Source organism: Sardina pilchardus, chromosome 6 (assembly GCF_963854185.1).
Source record: "Sardina pilchardus chromosome 6, fSarPil1.1, whole genome shotgun sequence".
In the NCBI taxonomy this organism is placed as follows: domain Eukaryota; kingdom Metazoa; phylum Chordata; class Actinopteri; order Clupeiformes; family Clupeidae; genus Sardina; species Sardina pilchardus.
The window spans coordinates 16,912,489-16,934,471 of NC_084999.1; the positions used below are offsets into that span (position 1 = coordinate 16,912,489).

The 21,983-nt window shown below is 42.0% G+C and overlaps 3 protein-coding genes across 3 annotated transcripts; 1 reads left to right on the top strand and 2 right to left on the bottom strand.

Annotated features, from left to right (window-relative positions):
• Positions 1-1,968: 1,968 nt before the first annotated feature.
• On the bottom strand, positions 1,969-3,965 carry LOC134083370 (serine/threonine-protein kinase pim-1-like). The gene is made up of 7 exons (XM_062539696.1): positions 3,932-3,965; positions 3,367-3,660; positions 3,159-3,253; positions 3,028-3,078; positions 2,495-2,870; positions 2,220-2,396; positions 1,969-2,075 (listed from the first exon to the last, which is right to left on the bottom strand). Exons 1-7 carry the CDS (start codon positions 3,963-3,965, stop codon positions 1,969-1,971), a joined length of 1,134 nt encoding a protein of 377 aa, XP_062395680.1.
• A 4,366-nt stretch (positions 3,966-8,331) lies between these two features.
• Positions 8,332-16,867, top strand: efhb (EF-hand domain family, member B). The gene is made up of 13 exons (XM_062538777.1): positions 8,332-8,514; positions 8,672-8,731; positions 8,956-9,099; positions 9,272-9,452; positions 9,659-9,772; positions 10,376-10,505; positions 11,187-11,270; positions 11,357-11,424; positions 13,435-13,589; positions 13,755-13,962; positions 14,325-14,540; positions 15,992-16,173; positions 16,588-16,867. The coding sequence occupies exons 1-13, from the start codon at positions 8,476-8,478 to the stop codon at positions 16,732-16,734; spliced, it is 1,728 nt and encodes a 575-aa protein (XP_062394761.1). The 5' UTR covers positions 8,332-8,475; the 3' UTR covers positions 16,735-16,867.
• Positions 16,868-19,244: 2,377 nt separating this feature from the next.
• On the bottom strand, positions 19,245-21,744 carry si:dkey-82o10.4 (uncharacterized protein LOC797793 homolog). The gene is made up of 5 exons (XM_062538795.1): positions 21,237-21,744; positions 20,973-21,044; positions 20,739-20,865; positions 20,467-20,608; positions 19,245-19,727 (listed from the first exon to the last, which is right to left on the bottom strand). Exons 1-5 carry the CDS (start codon positions 21,630-21,632, stop codon positions 19,649-19,651), a joined length of 816 nt encoding a protein of 271 aa, XP_062394779.1. The 5' UTR covers positions 21,633-21,744; the 3' UTR covers positions 19,245-19,648.
• Between the last annotated feature and the right edge of the window lie 239 nt (positions 21,745-21,983).

Below are 21,983 nucleotides of genomic sequence, written 5' to 3' on the forward strand. Positions count from 1 at the left end.
ATCACACGCTGCAGTTTAGCCTTGTCCTTGGCTACTGCAGCAGGGAACCATGTGATGATGGACTGTGTGATGATGGATTCGATGATGGTTGTGTAGAACTGGGTTAGTATTGACTTGGGCAACCTGAATTTCTTTAGCTGTCGCAAGAAGAACAGCCGCTTATGTGCCTTTTTCAGAAGGGCCAAGGTGTTAAGGCCCCACTTCAGGTCACGGGAGATGGTTAGCCCTAGGAAGCGGCAGTGTTCTGCAGTGGCCACTGGGGTGTTCCCCAGCATGAGGGGAGGGGGCGGGGCTGCGCTTCTCCTGAAATCCACCACCATCTCCACTGTTTTTAGGGCATTCAGCTCCAGATTGTTCAGGCTACACCAGCTTTGCAGCCGCTCAATCTCCCTCCTGTAGGCAGACTCATCCCCCCTGGATATAAGACCCACCAGGGTGGTGTCGTCTGCAAATTTCAGGAGCTTGACTGATGGGTCAAGAGAGGTGCAGCTGTTGGTGTAGAGGGTGAAGAGGGCGGGGGAGAGGACACAGCCCTGAGGAGAGCCCGTACTGGTTCTAGCTGCCATCCAGTTGAGGTGACCCTCACTTACAGTAAACATAATACATTATATGTCAGAGATGACTTTTGTTTTGACTGACTAAATGCTAAATAAAAGTTAAATTAGACAAATTATGACCAATAGTGTAATCAAACAGTCAAATCAAGAAATGTGCAAACGGGTAATGTGCATAAATATTAATAATAATATCTCAAGCAGAATGACAAATGTCCTTCAAAACTTAATGCATTTTCAAATACAAAATGTATTTAATTCCAATTCTGCATGGAGAAGAAAAATTTCCAGATCCCATCATGATGTAAAATCCTTGCTGCTCAACACAGGTCCAATATGGGAAGACGATCCCTATCCTGTGTCCGTGGAAATCCATCCCAATCCATGATTATTGTTTCGTTTAGGGCCAGTGAGAAAGCTCATATCAGCCCGTCCTACTGAGTCTACTTTGAAGTTGTGTGAAGATGATGTAGATGATGACAGTAAGTTCAACTGAGCTGCACTCCTGCAAGTTCTTTGTATTACTCTATCAGGAGTAAGACAGCCATCAAACAAACCCCAGACCCTAATTGTTTAGTGGAACTCAAGGCTCTAGTGGTCCAGCAGGACTCAAGGCCCTGGTGGTCTAGCGGAACTCAAGGCCCTGGTGGTCTAGTGCAACTCAAGGTCCTGGTGGTCTAGCGGAACTCAAGGTCCTGGTGGTCTAGCGGAACTCAAGGCCCTGGTGGTCTAGTCAGTGCAACTCAAGGCCCTGGTGGTCTAGTGGGACTCAAGGTCCTGGTGGTCTAGTCAGTGCAACTCAAGGCCCTGGTGGTCTAGTGGGACTCAAGGTCCTGGTGGTCTAGCGGAACTCAAGGTCCTGGTGGTCTAGCGGAACTCAAGGTCCTGGTGGTCTAGCGGAACTCAAGGCCCTGGTGGTCTAGTCAGTGCAACTCAAGGCCCTGGTGGTCTAGTGGGACTCAAGGTCCTGGTGGTCTAGTCAGTGCAACTCAAGGCCCTGGTGGTCTAGTGGGACTCAAGGTCCTGGTGGTCTAGCGGAACTCAAGGCTCTAGTGGTCCAGCAGGACTCAAGGTCCTGGTGGTCTAGCGGAACTCAAGGCCCTGGTGGTGTAGTGGAACTCAAGGCCCTGGTGGTCTAGCGGAACTCAAGGTCCTGGTGGTCTAGTGGAACTCAAGGCCCTGGTGGTGTAGTGGAACTCAAGGCTGTGGTGGTGAATGCTGGTGACAAAGAGTAGCTTCTCTTGAGGTGTGACCCTTCCCTGATCAACTCTGTAGCTGTTGAAAAGAAACAAAAACAGTTGGTTCATATGAATGCAGCTGCTATGTGTTAAGAGATAGATGAGGAACAGGTCGTTTTTTTATTCACTAATTACACAACTGTCATACTTTACCTCCTCTCTCTGCTGGTGGTGTCTTAAAACAGGTTCTGTCCTGACAGCCAGTCATGTTTTAAAATGTCCTCCAGGACTGGTCTCTCAAAGGGGTCTGTGCTCGTGCACCAACTGATGAGGTCATGGCACTCTACACAGAAAGGTCAGACCAGATGAGGGGTGTTATGATTTGTTGGAATTTAACATCAGTCCAATTATAACCATAGCAAGGAAACTGTATTGGGACAGATAGGAACTGCCTATACGTTTTTAGATGCTTTCAATACTTCATTACCTTTGGACAAAGCCACAGTAAACTTTGGCTGATTGAGGATGGTTTCTTCTCTGCTTTCGAATGGCAAGTCGCCACAGACCAGTCCAAAGAGAAGGACTCCCAGAGACCATGTGGTGGCCGGAGAAGCCTCATAGCTCCCATTCCGAAAATATTCCGGTGGACAGTGTTCCCTTGTGCCTGAGAATTGGGAGGACAAAGTGACACAACATCTCATACCTGCAACTGATCTCCCCCTTTGACATTGCATTTGTCAGTATTCATTTTTGCAAACTTACCAGCAAAGTGATAATAGGGGGTGTATTTGTACAGATCCCCACAGCCAAAGTCTATGAGTTTTGCTGTCCAATCACTGAGGTTCACCAGGATATTTTCACTTTTAACATCCCGGTGGAAAACGCCACAATTGCGGCAGTGAATGAGGGCTTCAACAACCTGCCGAAATATCTGCCTGGCTTGTACCTCAGATAGCCGACCATTAAATATCTCACAGAAATCAAACAGGTCGGAACAGGGACTGGGACGCTCCAAGACCAGGATGTAGCAGAGGGGCTCTTCAAACCAGTCCAGCAGTCTCAGGACATTAGTGCACGAAGGCTTGGAGACCATGGTCATCAGGGCGACCTCGAGAGGAAGACACCTGCCATCGCCATGCTGGAAAGAAGTAAGTAGAAAACATTTAGGAGAACAAAAAAGATGGTGGTGACTGCACCAAGATGAGTTCATGGAGCCATATCAGTAGCTATGTTTTCAGGTGGTGTTTAGGTAGTATTTTGAACTGAAATCATTCAATATAGCTGAAGTTACTTACCATGGTAATGTAGTTTGTTGCTTTATTTTTTTGTATGTACTTTATGGCCACCTATAAGGAAAAACAAAATTATTGTTCTGGCACTAACTCTAAGTTATTGATGGAAAATATAAAAAAGAAGAGAGTCTCACCTCTTGTCCATCGGACTTCCTTGTTCCTGCATAGACAGATCCACATCCTCCGGAACCCAGCAGCTCTCCAACTGAATAGCTGGAAGTGAAGGCCGCTGCACAGAGAATGAACATGCTCAGTAATGTGTCAGCAGATCCAGTGCTACTATTTTGGTTGTTAACCTTGACTCAGATGGATCACTTTAGCTGGATCACCCTGACCTCTTACCTTGGCGGGGTTCAGCGCATTTCCTCTTTGATTCTGATGAGGTCACTACAGAGACACCATCACCTGCTGCCTGAACAGAGGGCCTCCTTAGTGACTGGACCTCAGCTCCCTCATCGGAACTGAACTGCCTCTTGCGCTTCGGCACGGCGGCTGCTGACCTTGCGGCCGGTGCAGGCTGTGGCAGTAGACTCTGACTGGCCTGGCAGGTCAAGTCTGAGGTGGCCGCTGGCCTTGGGCTGGATTGGTCAGGGCAACTGGTAGCAGACTTTGGGCCTTGTACCAGCTTAGTTTTTGCTAAAACAAGGAGATGACAGTGACACATATGAAATTGATGAAACTGAAATTGTGAAGTTGTGAATTATAAGGCCTTAAACATGACTTAATCCTAACCACAGTGGAGACATTAATCACGCGGATAATAGTCAAGACAACAGGTGGGCCTATCTAAAACAATTCGATAAATGAGAACAAATCAATCAATTATTTAAATAATAGCCTATATAAAATGACTGTAAATGATATACATAATAATATGTCGATTAGTTTGTAATTCATTTCTACTTACCTGGATAGGTTTTTCGACGTTTTCGAAACGGCATGTCAATACGATAAATTAAACAATGTGAAAATACGTGTGAACTCTTGATCGGCGCAAACCATGAAATGAGGAAAGTTGTTACTTTGTGAATTCTATGGCAGAACGCTCTAGAATCTTTAGCAACGTTAATAATCGTTACGCAGCTTCTTTCGGTATTCGATAGAGCGTCTCATGTATTATGCTGCTACAGTAGCCAATACGTTCAGCCAGAGCCATATAGATACATGTATCTATATGGCTCTGCGTTCAGCCAGAGCCATGTATATGACTGTGCGTTCAGCATCGTAGGCCCGGGCTTCCTAGACCTCGGAATTAACGTCCGGTCACAAAAAAAAAATGTTTTTCTTCCGTCACTTTTAACCTTTTTTTCTTTATGTGGTCCAAGTCTAAAAAGGTCCGGATATAGGTCCGGCTCATAATATTTCAGTAGTCTAATCCTATATAGGCCTAGATCAGGGATGGGCAACTGGCGGCCCGCGGGCCGCATGCGGCCCGCCTCCTCACTCAGTGCGGCCCGCGGATGATCATTTTTACTGTGATTAAAAATGCGTGTTTTTTTTTTTTTTTTCGCACCGTCATTGTAATTATACTGTTCGCCGATAGATAGCGCCTCCTATGCAAACCATCCCGTTCCCTCGGACCTTTACTATCGCTGAGGAAAAACAGTGCACACATGGAAGAAAAGTAGAAAACTCATTTAAAACCGTAGGCTACCTTTCAGTCAAAATCGGAAGCAGTGTCTGTTCATAGAATGGTAAGGCAAACCCATGTCAAGTTTTGCTAGAAACTATATCAGCCATGAAAGATTTAAACTTAAGTCGCCACTACACTACAACACCTTGTGAAAAGTTATCAGAAGTAGCCTGCCCTACACACACGGAGCTTCTCGGCCGCTGTCGTAGCCGACCTCAAATCAAAAGTAGGCTAGCCTACACTAACAATAGCGACTAATTGCCAGAACTACACAGGAATCCGTCTTTTGCTGTTTTGCTTGAGCTTGCCAAAGCAAAGAAGCTATATCAGATGGCGAAATTGTTTGGGTGCGCAGTGGAGGTAAAAACTTCGAAACGGTATATTTGTCCCGACGCATGGTGACACGCATCATTGTTGACATTCTGATAATGTCGAGGGGGGGAGCTGAGACAAATCATGTATGACTGCAAGTAGGCCTACTGTAGCTTACTTTTTGGCGTTGGATGAGAGTACAGATGTGATGGATGTTACATGTTACATCTGTACCCTCATTATGGACGTTAGGAAATGTCTATAAATTCTTAAAAATGGAGTGGGAGCATAAATGCATTGAATATGAGGCTTGTTGCACTTCATGATGGGCCATTGTTTTTCAGTTCTGTGCCATCATTGAATGGTGATATATGTGAGCCCTTTGCACTGAAAATAATACTTATCACTGGCTGTAAAATATTTGTATTTGTTGTTAGGGAGTCTATGTTAAAAATGCATTTGAGCATGAAAATTGACATATTTCGTTCTTCAGAATTATTTTGCAGCATCAGATGTGCGGAAGTGCGCGGCCACATTTGGCCCTCTGATGGTGATGATAAAAAAATGTGGCCCTCTTAGTCATGAAAGTTGCCCATCCCTGGCCTAGATAGTGTATTATGAATGATTACAGCCACTCTCCCCAAACCATTATAAATGATAAATCCATCCACAAACCACAATCATGTGGTGGGTTTTAGGCTACATACAGCATCTATTGATAGCCTAACAATTTAACGTGTGTCATGGTCAATTGAAGTTCCCAGAAGCTTAAAGGCTGACATGACGTGGATGTCAGACGTTCACTGCCTCAAGTAGCCTATAGTCTCGGGTTTTTCACTGTCTGTGTCCTCTGCTTACTAGTAATAATCCTACTAGTATAATAGTAATTAATAATAAAGTATAATAATGGCGGGAATAAGTCGACTCGATCTGTACCTATAAACACTAGGCAGGCCTATATGCTTTAAACTCATGACAAACTCAACGTAGGCCTTTTAAAATCTTCTGTCATATCTCATTAGCACACATTAGCCTACTGTATATAAAACGAAGATGTGTTTAGCTGTTTGTTATTTAAATATGGACAGGGGTACCGGTATTATTTTAGTAATTTACTTCAGCCTTAGGTCCACCCTCAGTGGACTGACAGTGGTCCGCCAGCCTTTAGCTAGCTGTATTTTGTAATGAAGCAAATGGCAGGTTGTCATTTGCATCCACTTAGGTAGTGAGTCAACAGCACAGCACAAGCAGTTTGGTGAGTCTGCAGTAATGTAGTTATATTGGCAATAGAGCCAACAACATAACATTTGCAAACGTGACAGTTCTATTAGGCCTAGGCTACATTAAAATAATGGCTTCAAACTTATGGTACACTCACATACTGTAATACAGAGAATGAAGTCAATGCAAGCCCAAAATGATATTGTGTAAAGCCACTGAACAGATAGGATCGTGATACACACATACACACTCATCTTACAGTTTACGTTCAAATAACATTATTCTTTTTCATCATGTTTTATCTGTCTGTATGTCAGGGCTCCCTTGCAAAAGAGACTAAAGGTCTCAATGGGACTCACCTGGTAAAATAAAGGTCAAATAAATGAATAAATAAATAAATGATCCTTTCAATTGGTTTTTAAAATGGGACATTAAAATGGCAATGTTGCAGAGAACCACATAATGGTTCAGGTATTCTGCTGACTCAAGACACTGATGTTAAGACCCTGGGTCTTAGGACTGTTTAGGAGTCTGACACTTGCTGGGGCTCCGCCCCTTCATTCTACGTGTGCCTATCTCTTTGTCCTGCAGGGTGCTGAATGCATGGGTGGCGCCTAGGAGTTAATGGGCTGGACTATAAGGCCTGGGTTTCGATGGCTGCTCTCTCTCTCTGCTGCTTGCTGCTGCTCTCTGCTTTGCTTGCCATTCGATGGTGTGGTCCGTTGGGGAGAACATGGAGAGAGCCCTCTCCGACTGCGTAGCCTTTGCGGAGAACTCCCTTCGTCTTCGTTGCGTTTAGCTTTTGTTTAGTTATATTTATTGTTACCCCTAGACAACATATTGCATTACACTTTGCTTAAATAACATATACTGACATTTCTTATGTAAATAAATATCATTTATACATTGAACACTACGGTGTGGTCTCCCCATTTATGTCGGGTCTGCTGAGAGCCAAGCGGTCCTTGACACTGATTATTAAAATTCTCAAGAAAATTCTCAGGAGGTTGGTGTCAGAGGCGGTTGTGCGAGCAACACATCTTGCACAGCATCATCCTGAATCTCAAAATTCGGATCAACAAGTCTGGGAAAATTGCTAAATAACCACCAACCAGAGGCTACATTCATTGTTTCACACTTTTATGACATCACCAACGTATTGGTTTTGCCAAAAATATTTACCAATATGTTTTATAAATAAACTCCTATAGCCTAGAGCATTTTTGATACAAAATACAAAGCCATTTTCTTCAACCCAATCAAATACAAATGTCAAAATGCTATATTGTATTTGAAATAATGTATTTTGAATAGTACATGTAGTAGGCCTATCATAAATTTTGCCTACCCCTGGGAATGCACATCACTTGTTCTGAGATACCATATTTGGTTCAGGAGATATGCAAAATATAGGTTATTGTATAGTGGACCTCCTCACGCCCCCTGCGGTCAACAAACATTCACATTCAAATCCCCAGAACCAAGCTCCACAGGATGGGTGATAGAGCTTTCTCAGCTGATGCTCCCAGGCTGTGGAACGCCCTCCCTGACCACCTGAGGGCCCCACAGACTAATGTTTATAAAAAAAACGTTGAAAACTTTTTTTAAAAGCTTTCTGTTAAATGTATTTTGTTTGTGTGTGTGTGTGTGTGTGTGTGTGTGTGTGTGTGTGTGTATAATCTATTCTATTGCATTATTTTTTTTTATCTATTTTTATCCGTTTTACATTTGCATTATATGTTTTGTAGCACTTTGAAATTGTCTATAATATAAAGTGCAATACAAATCAAATGTATTATTACTGTATTATTATTATAAGGATTTTTAAGGACCAAATTTTCACATAGGCTACCTGCACTATGAAAGGTAGGCTACAGTTTTTGGCCATTTATCTACGCTACTATGCCCACATAATTCCAATTTTGACAATATTCCACCATTTGGATTATTTATCGTGGACTTTTGGTACAGTATGTGACATGGGAATGTTTCATGAACTGAATACAAATGTTGCAAATAGTCTAGTTTGGTGTTGGGTGTCCCCCCCCCCCCCCCCCCCCCCCTCACAGAACCCTACGTCACAGACAGAAGGCCTTCTCTCATCTTGCCGAACTTGTTGCCAGGGAACAGGTTGTAAACATCCTGATAGCCTACTTTGTATCTTTTTCGTACAATGAATGAAGGACATAGAAGCTAGCTTTGTGAGTGACAAATTATATGTTTGCCTTCGCTAAATTAGATTGGATGGCTCCACATTTAGACGATCTTTAGACGACACGAAGAATATGGCTTTAGTGAAGGACAGATTCCCGAGCATTCCAACGGTAACACTTTATCGATACGTTTTTTTAATAGCCTTACAATGTTCAACCCAACATCATTCCCACTTGACAGGCATGTTAGATTGTTTGAATGCTTCTCTGCATTTGAAATTCGCTGTCACTTCATAGTCAAAGCATTATCTTTGCTCTTTGACTATAGGCAGGGAAACGAATACCCGTTGGTGACCGGGTGAAGACATGTTTGGAGTTAGCGCCACGGGTAAGTCCTTCTCTGTGGCTCAGTCAGTTAGCAGCGAATTGACAACAGAAGGCTAATGATTTCCTAAATAAACTGCGAACTAGAAATAAACTAGTTGTTCCACTAACATTTTCTAGATTTGCATAAGTAGCCTAGGCTGATAAAAGTTCAAAAGAATGTCAAAAGAAACGCATCTCCCCTCATTAATCAGTGAATTAACAGAAATATGACTTAATTGATTGTAGGCTATCACACCACCTGTGGTGAAGAAGTTTCTCAATACCACTCGCCCTGAGACAGGGGTCATCCGTGTTTTCTATGGGAAAGCCAATGACCCTGATATTGCCAGCAATCAAAAGCATGGACTGATAACCAGAACATCTCCTACTGTAAGTCGGGCCAAAATGTAGTTCCGATGAGTAGCCTAATGCTGTAATGTTGTGCTTGTTTGTCTTGCAGAAACAATGTACATTTGCTACTTCACAAAGGAATGTAGACACCAAATGCGCATGGTTATGCAAACAGTCAGTTGTCAATGTGTTGGTAATGTTCACCTTGCAGAGTGGAAAGCTGATAAATCCGGACCCAATGACCCGGTTTCAGCAGAAGCTGCAGCAACTTGATGAAGCCCTGTATGCCACCCATCAGAGGGCTCCCCTTGGCAGGTCTCATGACCAAAGGTCTGGGCTGCCTAAGTGGTTTGACATTAACCAAACTACATTTGGTGTGAAGAATATTTACTGTAAGTATCATTTGCTGTGGAAGGTAGGCCTATAATTAAAAAGGTATTAGTCCTTGCAAACCCACTCAGGTAACAGTTTTGTTTTCAGTAGAAGTTAATAATAATTGTCCATTATCCTCTCGTTGCCCTTATGGGCCACAGGCCATTTTACAGACAGGTTCAAAATGTTTTTGTGGGAGTAATTATAAAAAATGGTATTTATGCAGGCATCAACGATGCACAAGAGATCATCAACCCCCTTAAAACCTCGGAGCAAGTGGAGAGAGATTTCCAGGAAGGGCACCAGCATTATGTACGCTCCCATAATGCCTACTTTGTAGGTGAGTCAGCTGATAGCTTGAAGAGAAGAGGTTACATGTCTGAAATGTGTGAATTTGAAAATCAGACATCTGGAAACATTCAAAATTTGACTCCAACCATGCCAAGTATTCAATGAGGTCCCTTGTCCATGCTTTTTAAAATCCTTAAGACACAGTTTTAAACACAAATGATGTACTTTAACATATAGCTTTGAATTACAATCGATTACAATGTGACCTTCTTTTCCTACCTGCCGCCAAGGTCAGCCATGATTGCTGAAAAAATGGAGTGTGGTCTGCAGCCGTCCACTTTACAGTAGATGACATTGACATTGGCTTATAGATATCCAATCAAATATAGTGCATTTGTGTGGAATTATGATAATTTGATAAAATTATTGCAATCTATTTGAAGACAGCAAGAAAAGTTATATTGGAAATATAGCTGCAAGCAGCAATGAGGGGGCCAAGCAGTAGGCCGGAGTAACTCAACGTCTTTAGCTCAATGCTGCAATCAGACATATGGCCATAAGCCATCAGACCAAGTTTCATGTCTAGCACGTCATAAGTTACAGTACTGGTATTCAGATGTCATGTTTTACATGGAGTGGTGCTGACTCGCAGGTGAGCGTGTGGACAGGGCGTATGATTGGAGACGCTGTGGGAAAGACACCAGGTTCGGAGTGCCCACCCCCCACCACAATGATGGACGCAATGTCTCCATGTCCCTCCACTGGCCATGTGATAACCAAAAGTGAGCTAACCCAGTTAGTGTTTGCTGTTTGTCTGCATAACTTAACAGTTGCCTTGATTTTGTCAAAATATTGCTAACACATATACACTGCCGTTCAAAAGTTTGGGGTCACTTAGAAATTTCCATTCCACTTCATCAGACAGAATACCAACTGACATCAGTTTCACTGTTTTTTTGTTTTTTTTATCAGGGCAACAGTTTTCAGATTACATTATGTGCTTACATAATTGCAAAAGGGTTCTCCAATGGTTTCTCAGTTAGCCTTTAATGATATCAGATTAGTAAACCGAATGTGCCTTTGGACCATTGGATAAATGGTAGCTGATAATGGGCATCTGTATACTTGTGTAGATATTGCATTAACAGTCCTTTCTACAACAGTCCTTAGCAACATTAATGATGAAAACAAGGACATTTCCAAGGACTCCAAGCTTTTGAACGATTGTGTACCTACCAAACCTACAGTACCAAAATGTTGCCTTCATGTAGGTGTTTTACTGTAGGGTGGTTTGAGGCTTGTCTGGGCTACGGTTTATATTTGTAAGTTTCAGTCTGTCTGAGTAAGTAAAGCCATAGGTTATCACTGCAATGCTTGCTAACTTTTATTTCAATACCCGTTTTGGTTACCTATCTACCATAACTAAGTCGGTGTTTCCATATGGGTTTTTTTTGCTCCTACAGACATAACAGTGCACTGATTGTCTCACGGCAGTGTGACGACTTCAGGGAAAGGACTCAGCCCCAAATAGGCAAAGTGCATGATCCGTAAGTCTATCAATGCCACCGTGTCCATTTTCATGATTTGTAATAATTCTTGTTATTAACTATAGTCTTTTTGTTGCTTATGTCAGAATTGCAGATAGTCTGAAGCTTCCGGCAGATCACACATTTGGAATCTTGTTGAGGCCTGACAAGTTTGGTGAGTCAGTTGCAAACTCACTGTAGATAGGGTTTTGTAAACTCATAGCAGCACTGATCACCAGAGCTGAGAGATCAGTTCTAGCAATAAAGAAAAAAAGGGGAACAATTGTTGTTTTTCTAAGGAGGGAGAATGCTGTAAGATTATGTTACATAATGCGCAAATGCAGGTGCCTCTGAGTCTTTTGGAACCTCTTTTATAAGCTGAAGTCTGAGTTACGTATATATACTGTATATGTATGCACAGTGTTGATGCTTAGAAAGTAGTCTGTCTTTTCAACCTTAGATAGGACCCATAGATTTCCAAGCCATATCATATGGTGTTAGATTATTTATTGTTTACATAGAAATCTAGTTATTATTTATTTGTAGTCATTCTTAGCAGTACTACTGTAGATGGTCACTGAATGACATTAAACAGCTGGGAAATTAGACATCTGTCATTAGACATTAGACATTTTCTTCCAACACATCCATGTAAAGTAACCTCAAAGCTTTTGTTAATGTTTTTGTACAAGTGTAATAATTGTGTGTAGTGTGGAGAGGGAAAATCATGGCAACCGTCTCTAGAGAATAGAGTATTTTTATTGGACGGATATAAACATATTCTATTTTCAAAAAACTATAATCCATGTTTGGTAGAAAAACATGTAAATTACTTTAATATTGTATGTAGACTGACATTAAGGGAATTTCTGATTATGAAAAACACAATTTATTGTCCTCAGCAACTTTATAGGCAGTAATAAATGTTAATTAATGAAGTGCAAGGATTTTTTATATGGTATGATAAGGTAGTCATAGACATGGTAATTGATATATACAGTAATAGTGTGAGTTAAGTTGTATAATCTCCAAATAAAGGACATCATTTGAAGTGTGGTAGAAATAGATAAAAAAAAATCCTGATGCTTTAGAAAGCTGATAACAATGTCCCCAAGTCATGTGAATGTGCCGACTATCATATGTATTATATGCTCATATGTATAGTCTTGTCATATACAAGACAAATTAATATCCATGTCTATGCATGAGGTTCAGACCGTGATTGGAGAGAATGCATTTTCCAAAAGTTAAAAAGGCCAAAGGTGTCTGGAGTCGAAGAACCACCCGTCTTGAGAGGCGGGACTTGCAAGCTGATATATCTGCCTGCCACAACAAACATTTTCTCGAAAAATGCACTCTAGTTAAATTGATACTGTACATTTACATAAATTTACATTTGAATTAACTTTAAAAAATGTAAATAGTAAATATTGAAATTTTGCTCAGCGCCACCATGTTGGCAGCCAAGTATTTGAAAACATGTCCACGTCCCAGATGCTGTAGGGTAAGTCTGGTTGAACAAAACCATTTTGAAAATCACTGAAAGAAAACGTTATACATGATCAGAGACGATTGCTGAACCATGTTCTAAAGAATCTTTGACAGTACGATGTCTACTAGGTCTAACTTGATTTTGTAGCCCATCTTCACAGCAATCATTTTACATTATTGTCATCAAAGTGAACACCTCAATAATCAATGAAGCTGATCCCGAAACTTGTTATAAAGTATTTTTGCCAAGTTTCTACAGTTGTCCCACCCTAAAAGCAGTGAGGACCAAGTGAATTTTCCGCAAGTGTATGTTTTGGTGTTGAAGATTGAAGCGATGGTCTCAGACAGGGGTCCAGCAATGCATTGCACCATCAAAGCACCGTAACCTATGCCTCTGGGCAAACGGGACACCCAGGGATTGGCTTGGATCCTCAGGGCATGCCGTGGACAGCAGCAGGGCCCAGATATTTGATCTCATTCCTGCTGGTATTGCTGTTGGCTTTGACTGCTGCTGCCCCTCTGTGAGGCTTCAAACATGTAGACTCAGACTTGCTGTGCAGCTTAAAAGAGTTACATTGTGTGTACTGTATTGACATCTATTTTATTTATGGGAACGCGACACCCATGTTTGGTAGTAAGACTAGTGTACTGTAGCATTGGTGACATTTTCCCTTCTTCTTACGGTTGTTTACAGATGCTAAGGACCTCATTCACGGCATTCCACCGTCCAGCTACCTCCGAGGGAAGGACAGACAGCAGACGCTAGTTAGCGTTGCTCGCCAGCACCTGAAGAAGGCCAATTATCGCAACTTCAGCTCTCTGCTGCAGGCCTTCAGACACTATGACAAGGTAACTTCAGCTCTCTGCTGCAGGCCTTCAGACACTATGACAAGGTCATTTGTTCTCTGCATACTCTCATATAAAAGCATGGATTTGATGTACTATTATGTCCATTGACCCTTACCAAGCGTGACTAGCATATTTCATGTTATTGACACATTTCGGACTTCACAGAAGGGGCAGGGAAAGATCGACAAAGAGGATCTCCAGGCAGTGTGCCGTCAGTTTAATCTGGACCTTAGTGGGCCAGTGTTGGATAGCCTCATGGAGTGTTGTGATAAGGACAAAGATGGGTACATCAGCTTCATAGAGTTCGCCAACTTCCTCAACTGGAAAGACAAAATGCCCATCAACAGATTGGAGCAGAAGACTCTCACTAAAGGTGAGCATAGATGGCATGTTTCGTAGTTGTAAACTAAAAATAAATGAATAAATTGCATAAATAAATAATAATAATAAAAAATGAATTGCTTGAGCAAATAGCAGACACATAGAAATCATAGTATAGCTAGAATTAAAAATATATATGACAGATTTTGCTGCTGGTTTGTGAATTACATAAACAAAATAGATCTAGATTTACAATAGAAAATTGTTTTGAATTGATTTTGTTTGATCCTGTATTTTCACAATGATTAGATGAATAGGTGTTTTTCCTCATTATTGCTGGTTATTCAGAGGGGCACAAATTGCACTGAGGAACTGAAGGAGTGAAATACTGTGGCGCGCTCTGCTGTGTTTCAGAGCGCAAGGTCAGCACTGCCCCAGCCAGCGTGCGGAGAGAGGGAGGCCTGGTGTCGGACGCAGCGCCCCTGCTCAGCCCTGAAGATCTGGAGCCCGTGGAGCTGGGAAGCTGGCTGAAGACCACCAAGACTCTGCCTCACGCCAGAAGTGCTCTGGATGAGTTTGCCACCTCCTCATTGCAGATTGGAGCTGTTGTGGGCAGAGCCTCCACTGCCAGTACGTACAGTAGATTCAACTTCAAATCCTTCTGTGAGATATAGACGCTGAAGGATTAATGTAAATCAGGGATGGGCAACTTTCATGACTAAGAGGGCCACATTTTTTTATCATCACCATCAGAGGGCCAAATGTGGCCGCGCACTTCCGCACATCTGATGCTGCAAAATAATTCTGAAGAACGAAATATGTCAATTTTCATGCTCAAATGCATTTTTAACATAGACTCCCTAACAACAAATACAAATATTTTACAGCCAGTGATAAGTATTATTTTCAGTGCAAAGGGCTCACATATATCACCATTCAATGATGGCACAGAACTGAAAAACAATGGCCCATCATGAAGTGCAACAAGCCTCATATTCAATGCATTTATGCTCCCACTCCATTTTTAAGAATTTATAGACATTTCCTAACGTCCATAATGAGGGTACAGATGTAACATGTAACATCCATCACATCTGTACTCTCATCCAACGCCAAAAAGTAAGCTACAGTAGGCCTACTTGCAGTCATACATGATTTGTCTCAGCTCCCCCCCTCGACATTATCAGAATGTCAACAATGATGCGTGTCACCATGCGTCGGGACAAATATACCGTTTCGAAGTTTTTACCTCCACTGCGCACCCAAACAATTTCGCCATCTGATATAGCTTCTTTGCTTTGGCAAGCTCAAGCAAAACAGCAAAAGACGGATTCCTGTGTAGTTCTGGCAATTAGTCGCTATTGTTAGTGTAGGCTAGCCTACTTTTGATTTGAGGTCGGCTACGACAGCGGCCGAGAAGCTCCGTGTGTGTAGGGCAGGCTACTTCTGATAACTTTTCACAAGGTGTTGTAGTGTAGTGGCGACTTAAGTTTAAATCTTTCATGGCTGATATAGTTTCTAGCAAAACTTGACATGGGTTTGCCTTACCATTCTATGAACAGACACTGCTTCCGATTTTGACTGAAAGGTAGCCTACGGTTTTAAATGAGTTTTCTACTTTTCTTCCATGTGTGCACTGTTTTTCCTCAGCGATAGTAAAGGTCCGAGGGAACGGGATGGTTTGCATAGGAGGCGCTATCTATCGGCGAACAGTATAATTACAATGACGGTGCGAAAAAAAAAAAAAAAACACGCATTTTTAATCACAGTAAAAATGATCATCCGCGGGCCGCACTGAGTGAGGAGGCGGGCCGCATGCGGCCCGCGGGCCGCCAGTTGCCCATCCCTGATGTAAATGAATGTGTAATTATGACGAGGTTATTATGCGCAGCACAAGATTTAAAGGAATGTTGAGTTTTTTTCCTTCTCCTCTTCCATATCAATGGAATCGAATTTCATGGATAATCATCGTCATCAGACTGATAAACATGAACGTAGCATGAAATGAATAAACGGAATATAAGCTGCTGTTGTCCAACGAGGCCATCTAGTTTGACCTATTCATTGCGCTGGAATTTCAGACGTGCCCACCCACGGAGTCCCGACTGTTCGCCTGGATTTGGCCGCACCGCGCATCCGGCGCGTGGGTGACCGCACCAACTACGGAGACCAGGCCACAGCCTACGACCTGCTCTACCCACCTCTCCACTCCCTGTGGGGCGTACACGAGGAGCACTTCTTCTCTGCGCGCCCCAAAGATGAGGTGAGGACTCAAAACCACTTTATTGGCGATCACAGAGTGATCTCATTTTATGTCTCGGGTTCGAGGCTCATACTAGTAGTTTGGGTCAATGGATCATCCAAAATCATCGATAGATAATTAAACAAGACTAGCTGCAGTAAGCTGCATTATGACGTTTAACTTGCCTATAGCAGTGGGACTGACAGATTTCAGAATGTAATGAGATGAGTTTTCGACTCTAACATCAACTCTGACACAATGTCATTGATACGCCAGTTTGCACAGCTAAAGGCTGTCAATGTATCAGTGTGCTCCAGACCCCCTCCAGACTTTTTTTTCTAGAGAGCAATTTCGACATTTTGATGCACAGTGGTGCTTGCTTATACCAGTGTCTGACATACTGTCTGCTTCCCTGTGTCTCTGTGCACTCTTCAGATTTCAGCAATATTCCGGAACGCAGGAGTTAACGTCTCTGAGGAGGCCTTCGAGGAGGCGTGGAGGATGGCGTCCACGAGGCATCCCGATGGGGAAGTGTGTGTCGAGGGTTTCCGGAACGCACTGAGAGAAATTCAGGCTCACTAAAAGCTTGTTCAACTTGTCCATGGTGGTCCATTTTTCAGCAGTTATTTGCACTTGACAGAATATGTATTTTGAACTTAATATGAGTTTGATAACAAAAATAAATAGACCGGAGGTCATGAACTTTGTGACCTCAGTGCAGTGTGGAAAACATTCATTTTACAAGGACCTTCTCCCCTATGCTTACTATAAGAAAAATGAAAGAAAAGAAGAAAGAAATAATAAAAAAAAGAAAATGAAAGAAAAAGTCTTACATCTTTGAGCTGTCCGTGTATTCTCGCCTGCCTGTGCAGCTTCAGCACAGATCCAAGATCAGAGCAGAGTCACATTCATAGCAAACTGTGAGTATCATGACTGACATGTTCTGAGTGTTGCTGTTAGATTCTGAGCTAATTCATCCGAAGCCTTTGATAAGATTTGCGCACATATTTACCCCTGTAATTCTATTAGGAGAGAATCTCTCAAAGCCTAATTAAGTCTGAAGCTTTTGAGAAACTAATCACATGACACTCAGAAAGCCTTAGCAGAACAAACACTGATATAGGCACCAGCACACACACACACACACACACACACACACACACACACATTGACAAATACAAGATATTGTGAAATTACGCTGCAAATTGACTAACTAGACACATTAGTTTATGCACTTTAAGCAGATTAATAAAAGGTAGATCACTCACTAATCCTCAGGAAAACCTTAGAACAAAGAGATATGACAAATTAATAAACGTCAGTGATTTTTTTCAGTCATTATTACCAGCTTCTAGCATTTATATACCCACTTAATAGTTTGACACAGAGCCGTGAGAAATTGGCTAATATGGATTTACCCCATTTGCTTCAATTGAAACATTAGGTAGGCTACCACTCTCTTAATCGTGTTATGATGACTTGCTAACAAACATGTGACAAAAACCCCCACGCAAACTTGGGCAGACCCTAATCATTACTGGGTATGAAAATTAATATAATCCCGCATCATATTCCACTGTGGCATGGTTTAATGCATTCTTTCAAATGGCACCATTCTATGTCTCTCCATCGTTGCCAAGGAATGCATCTCTAATAATGTCATTTGAGGAGTTTGTCAGCTGAAAGCGATGACACGCAAGCTTCAAAGACACATTGTCAATCCCTCCTTGTGAAACAAAGCATGTTAATCACAGGTCTAAATTATTTAGTAATTTAGCTGCAAATACAATAAATAAAGCATACTGTGAAATGGAATAGGTGATTAATCAAATTTATCAAAGCCAAAGTCACCTTCGCAACAAGGTAATGATTTCAATAGCCAGAGTTTTGTGAAATCTGCGCTTATACTCAAACAGCAGTGCAGTTTTTTTCCTTTTCATTTTAGTCATTACAGGCTCATATGCATACAGCAGATGGAGAGAGAGTGAATACTAATTGCACGAAAGGATTTTAATTCTTACTCTTATGTGTCACAAGAGGTCATGTCATAATTTTGATGTTTTTGTTCTTGAACATTCAAGCCTAATATTACTGCAGCCCACACACAGTATGTCACTTACTGTTAATTTTGCTAAATGTATCAGAATGTAATTAAATGATAATTAATTGACCATATGTCAGGTTTAAAATCCGCAATGTAATTAGAGACAGCAGAAAGGGTATTTGGTATTCATGTAATATTCTGTATTGTATCAAAAACTGAACTGTTACTTTTAATGCGCGTCTGTTAATCTTTCTCTGATTATCATTTGGGTGTTTTTGAAAAGCTTTCCAGATGCAGATGTTTGAGTACCGTAAGTTCTCCTACACATATGACAAATGTAGACCGTGCTGATAGAAATATACTTTTGATACAAAAGTAACTTCATGTCAGTGCACGAAATTTCATTGCAAGCACAAAAGTTCTAAAGATATGAAATGCTGCTCTGAAAGGAACTTTATAACAGATTTTTTTAAAAAAGGTTTTTATCATAAGGAGTATTAAGTGTGATTCATAATTTACAAACAAGTGTATGCTTTCATAGTTCTAATGACTTTTTGCCTGAGCTGAGGTCTACAAAGAATTTCATTTTCAGATATGGGTAGGAATGGGTTAGCACACTCTAGTGGCAAGTTCTGGGAGATAATTAACATCGTGAAGCATTTCATGAAGCAATTTAATGGCAAAACCCCCCAAAACTTTGGATCATCTTTGTATAAATAGGCCTGCATTGGGACATATTCACAGAGTAAAACCTTCATTAACAATAATGCATTTCCAATAGGAATTTAAGCAGACCGACCCGATCTTGTGTGAATAGCTGATGATCCGTTCTGTGAAATGAGTGATTCACATGTACAGTACTAGTCCCATGCTTCCAAACCTGCTCATTATAGAGGACCGCTCCTCAATCAGAAGCTCAGTCCTCCACAGTCAAAGTACTTGCCCAGAGTACAGTAAATAGAACATTCAGTTAGCCATGTGAGTTGTTGAGTTTACAGTTGTGTCTGTAAATGCTGTATGTGGTCATTCGTAAAACACAGGAGACAAATTTGGTTAACCCATGAAATAATTTATTGTGTTTGAGCAAACTGTGTGTAACCGCATGACGTTAAGCCCAAACAGATCAGCTATTGCAAAAAAAAAAAAGCTGTTTTGCCAACTGAGGTAAAGAGAAGTTGAATGTGTTCCAAGTGTACACTTGAAAAAACACACAGGAATTATACCAGGTATTGCCCCACATCAACCTGCCCAAGCGACTCCTGCAGTCCAGCGTTAGTGATGCTTTTTCAGGAGGGGCTTGGTTCCGTTGAGGTTGTGCAAGTGGTGACTATCCTGAGGTTTGGAGGAGTTCTGGTTAGTGTCGATCTGCGTGAGGCTGCAGGGAGAACATGGAGTGTGGCGAACATCCAGAACGTCCTCCGATGCGAGGCACCGTTTGATGAGGCATGCGCGTCACTCCAGCTGTTTCCAGTGCCAGATGTGGGTGACCGTCCAGTCAGGTTCGACTCCCCTGGTCAGCTCCCGGTGAAACCTGCGTGAGGACAGGAAGGCAGGTGAGGAGGCAATACACACACCCAGAAGTATCAGAGCATCTTCTGTATGCTTTTATCCATCTTACATTTCACAAACTTGTTAATACACACACACACACACACACACACAAAAAAAACCCTCAACCCAACAGATGAAAACAGCTGGAATAATTTGGGGTGGCTCTGTATGAGATTCTACACCATGACTAATTTGTTCCTTTGTGTCTGAAGTGATTAGGGGAGTCAAAGTGTGAGTAGGTGACAGATGGAGATATTTGCAGATGTGCAACAGAGACACAAAAGAAAGAGAAGTGTGTATGTGTGCGTGTGCAAACAGCTTAGAGCAAACCGATTAGCAATAATATATCCATCAAACAACTGCTGAAAATGAATGCCTGCCATAAGCTAAGAATCCATTAACTAAATTATAAAAAACACTTAAAGCCAGCTCTGACTTAATCAGTCAATGGCATCAATTTCTCTAAGAATCTTCCTCAAGAAACTTTGGGGCTATTAAAAGTCTCCTCGCTGTATCAATCAAACAAAACAACTAAACAAGATGACTTCCTTTCTTAACCCCTTGATGAGGGACGCCATTAGTAGGGTGACACCCTAACACTTTCAATGTGTGACAAATTAATGCCATCATGGGTTAAGACTCCTTAGCGTTTACAACTGCAAGCGAATTCTTCCTCTACTTAAAAAAGTGCACGAAAGTGAGGCACACTTGTCACTTACTCGTACACGGCGGTCACAATCTTCTTTGAGGACTCCTCTCCAGTATCCTCTATGCTGAAGATCCGAGTGCTCTCAGGATCCTCGGGGATATCTGCATCTGACAGGTGCCACAAGCGCATCATGACGTAACAAAACTTCCTCCCTGGGGATGATGACATAAACCATGAGCATTGCATTTCACACACATAAAAACCCCTTCTCTTGTTGCGAGCACATTGGCTGACCCATTCACTGAAATATGACATATGAAGATGAGACAGTCAACACTGTACCTCTATTATCAAAGATCACAGAGACGTCTTCAGGGAGTACAAATACAATATCATCTGAAGAGATGGCTATGTTTCTTTTCTGGACATCTGATAGTGTTTTGTATTTCCTCTTGACTCTTTCAACCGCCTGAAATACAGATAGTTATTCGGAGAACTCTAAAGAAACCTCTGCAATCTCAAAATATTTCCACCAGTAGGCCTACTCGTGTGGGCACAAAGCTGTTTGTTTAGTACCTCATCAGACATAACACCCCTCAAATCCGCGAATCTGCCTTTGGAGACCATTGTAGAGACGTGGACCACAGCCTAAAACCAAAATCCACACAATGTGCTTAACATCTGCTTCATAAGTTCCTATGTTATTTTCTGACAGTTGGCTGCATGTTACTTTGAACACCCATAATCATAGGCAGAAACATAGTTTCCCTTCGACAATTTTCACACAATGTTTCAAGAGTGGCGCAGCAAAGACAGCTCAAGAAGCGCAAGAGTAGCTACCTGCTTCACTCCAGTATCAAATTCCACGCTAGAAATATTGAAATCAAAATAGAGTTCGACGAAGATCATTATGATTTTATTTCGTATCCATGTGATGGGATCTGGAATGCCCACGACAGATATTTCTGGTCGTCTCGACGTCTTGGGCTCATTGTCACTGTCGCTGCTGTACTGTCTGAATCTCTGACAGACAAATAGTGTATTTTGTCTCCTCAGATGCAAGTTGATATAAGAAGGTGTCCCTTCCAGGGGTCGGCAGCTTGGTTGTAGAAACGCCCAGGAGCTGAATGGGGTCTGGTTAGCAGGAGGGTTCCTCTTCCAAGGACAGGCCAACGGTTTGCACCCCACAATCCCTCCAAGTTCACGGTACGTTGCAAAGCATGTGATGCGCTGCATTATCAATCCCTTCGGCCCTTGTCAAAAATAAAAACAATATAGTTCATTCTGCATGTGCTACAGGGGGTGCCGCGTCCCCTGTTCAGTTTGCTTCCGGTCAACCTTATACAACTGTCTCCCGCTGTACCCATAATGCATTTGGAGAGAATAACCAGCATTGAAACAAATTCGAGGCAATCCAGTAGATGGAGACACATCCTAACTTGTAGATTGCTTATGCCGAAGGTTACCTCACAAACTTCAGTGGCCTCCGTCCGCGCGTAAAGTGAGTGCGTAGCATGGTGAGGTAGGTGCACAAGGTGAGAGTAGGCGATAAGGTTATTCTAAAGACACTACTGGTCAAATCCTCTT